The 2,910-nt window shown below is 47.4% G+C and overlaps 1 protein-coding gene across 1 annotated transcript in view; it reads left to right on the forward strand.

Moving 5' to 3' along the window:
- Nucleotides 1–1,569: 1,569 nt before the first annotated feature.
- The window catches only part of LOC114923605 (uncharacterized protein PB18E9.04c-like), a gene marked incomplete at its 3' end in the record, with an annotated part of 25,297 nt that continues 23,956 nt past the window's right edge, over nt 1,570–2,910 (forward strand). Inside the window, exon 1 of the mRNA XM_029286774.1 lies at nt 1,570–2,656. Within this exon, the coding sequence (XP_029142607.1) occupies nt 1,570–2,656 (1,087 nt within the window). The remainder of the gene's footprint in view (nt 2,657–2,910) is intronic.

A 2,910-nucleotide genomic window follows, 5' to 3' on the forward strand; every position in this document is an offset into this window, starting at 1 on the left:
CTCCCAACAGCAACCTCTGGGACACCATTTCCTGAAACCACTTCTAGTGCATCTCTTGCAGCCTCAAGGGCAATGGCTGCTTCATCTGGCACCCCAACAGCAATCTCTTTGACACCATCTCTTGAAAATAGTTCCAGTGTACCACCAGGAACTTCAGGGCCACTGCATGCCTCAACAATTCTCCCAACAGCAACCTCTGAAACACCATCTCCTGAATCCATTTCTATGCCACATTCAGGAGTAACAGGGACACTGGGTGCTTCATCCAGACTCCCAAAACCAACCTCTGTGACACCATCACTTGAAAATAGTTTTACTGTACCACCAGGAACCTCAGGGCCACTGCATGTCAAAACAAATCTCCCAACAGATACCTCTGGGACACCATTTACTGTTTTCACTCCTAGTACACATTCAGAGGCAAAAGGGACCCTGGCTGCTTTATTAGGACTCTCAACAGCACTTACTGGAACACCATTTCCTAAAATAACGTTAACTGCTCCCTCAAGAACCTCAGAGCCACTAGATGCTTCATCAAGTCTCCCAACAGCAACATCTCGGACACCATTTCCTGAAACCACTTCTAGTGCTTCTGTAGCAGCCTCAAGGGCAATGGCTGCTTCAGCTGACACCCCAACAGCAACCTCTTTTACATCATATCCTGAAAATACTTCCAGTGTACCACCAAGAACCTCAGGGCCACCGCATGCCTCAACAAATCTCCCAACAGCAACCTCTTGGACACCATTTCCTGAAACAACTTCTAGTGCATCTCTTGCAGCCTCAAGGGCAGTGGCTGTTTCATCTGGCACCCCAACAGCAATCTCTTTGACACCATCTCTTGAAAATAGTTCCAGTGTACTACCAGGTACCTCAGAGCCACTACATGCCTCATCAAGTCTCCCAAAAAATACCTCTGGGACCCCATTTTCTTTTTTCACTCATAGTACACATTCAGAGGCAAAAAAGACCCTGGCTGCTTTATTAGGACTCTCAACAGCACTTACTGGGACACCATTTCCTAAAATAACGCTAACTGCTCTCTCAAGAACCTCAGAGCCACTAGATGCTTCATCAAGTCTCCCCACAGCAACATCTCGGACACCATTTCCTGAAACCACTTCTAGCGCATCTGTAGCAGCCTCAAGGGAAACGGCTGCTCCAGCTCAAACCCCAACAGCAACCTCTTTTACATCATCTCCTGAAAATAGTTCCAGTGTACCACCCAGAACCTCAGGGCCACCGCATGCCTCAACAAATCTCCCAACAGCAACCTCTGGGACACCATTTCCTGAAACCACTTCTAGTGCATCTCTTGCAGCTTCAAGGGCAGTGGCTGCTTCATCTGGACCTCCAACAGCAATCTCTTTGACACCATCTCTTGAAAATAGTTCCAGTGTACTACCAGGTACCTCAGAGCCACTATATGCCTCATCAAGTCTCCCAAATAATACCACTGAGACACCATTTACTGTTTTCACTCATAGTACACATTCAGAGGTCACAGGGACACTGGCTGCTTTAATAGGACTCTCAACAGCACTTACTAGGACACCATTTCCAAAAATAATGTTAACTGCTCCCTCAAGAACCTCAGAGCCACTAGATGCTTCATCAAGTCTCTCAAAAGCAACATCTGGGACATCATTTCCTGAAACCACTTCTAGTGCATCTGTAGCAGCCTCAAGGGCAATGGCTGCTTCATCTGGCACCCCAACAGCAATCTCTTTGACATCATCTCCTGAAAATAGTTCCAGTGTACCACCAGGAACATCAGGGCCACTGCATGCCTCAACAATTCTCCCAACAGCAACCTCTGCAACACCATCTCCTGAATCCACTTCTATGCCAAATTCAGGAGTAACAGGGACACTGAGTGCTTCATCCAGTCTCCCAAAACCAACCTCTGTGACACCATCGCTTGAAAATAGTTCTACTGTACCACCAGGAACCTCAGGGACACAGCATGCAACAACAAATCTCCCAACAGATACCTCTGGGACACCATTTACTGTTTTCACTTCTAGTACACATTCAGGGACAACAGGGACCCTGGATACTTCATTAGGACTCTCAACAGCACTTACTGGGATTCCATTTGCTGAAACACTTTCAACTGCACCTGCAGGAACCTCAGGGCCACTAGATATTTCATCAGGTCTCTCAACAGCAATCTCTGGGACACCATCTCCTGAAACCGCTTCAAGTGCACATTTAGGAGCCACAGAGCCACTGGATTCTTCATTAAGTATCTCAACAGCAACCACTAGGATACCATCTCCTGAAACTACTTCTAATGCAACTCTAGCAGTCTCAAGTTCACTGGCTGCTTCATCAACTCTCCCCAGAGCAACTACTCGGACACCATTTCCTAAAGAAAATTCAACTGCTCCTACAGGAACCTCAGAGCCACTACATGCCTCATCAAGTCTCCCAACAGCAACCTCTGGGACACCATCTCCTGAAACCACTTCTATGCCACATTCAGGAGTAACAGGGACACTGGATGCTTCATCCAAACTTCCAAAACCAACCTCTGTGACACCATCTCTTGAAAATAGTTCAACTGTACCACCAGGAACCACAGGGCCACTGCATGCCACAACAAATCTCCCAACAGCTACATCTTGGACACCATTTCCTGAATCCACTTCAAGTGCATCTCTCGCAGCCTCAAGGACAATGGCTGCTTCATCCGGTTCCTCAAAGAAAACTACTGGGACACCATCTCTTGAAAATAGTTCCAGTGTACCACCAAGAACCTCAGGGCCACCGCATGCCTCAACAAATCTCCCAAAAGCAACCTCTGGGACACCATTTCCTGAAACCACTTCTAGTGCATCTCTTGCAGCCTCAAGGGCAATGGCTGCTTCATCTGGCACCCCAACAGCAATCTCTTTGACACCATCT

Source organism: Protobothrops mucrosquamatus, unplaced genomic scaffold (assembly GCF_001527695.2).
Source record: "Protobothrops mucrosquamatus isolate PMUCROS unplaced genomic scaffold, P.Mucros_1.0 scaffold4904, whole genome shotgun sequence".
NCBI lineage: Eukaryota > Metazoa > Chordata > Lepidosauria > Squamata > Viperidae > Protobothrops > Protobothrops mucrosquamatus.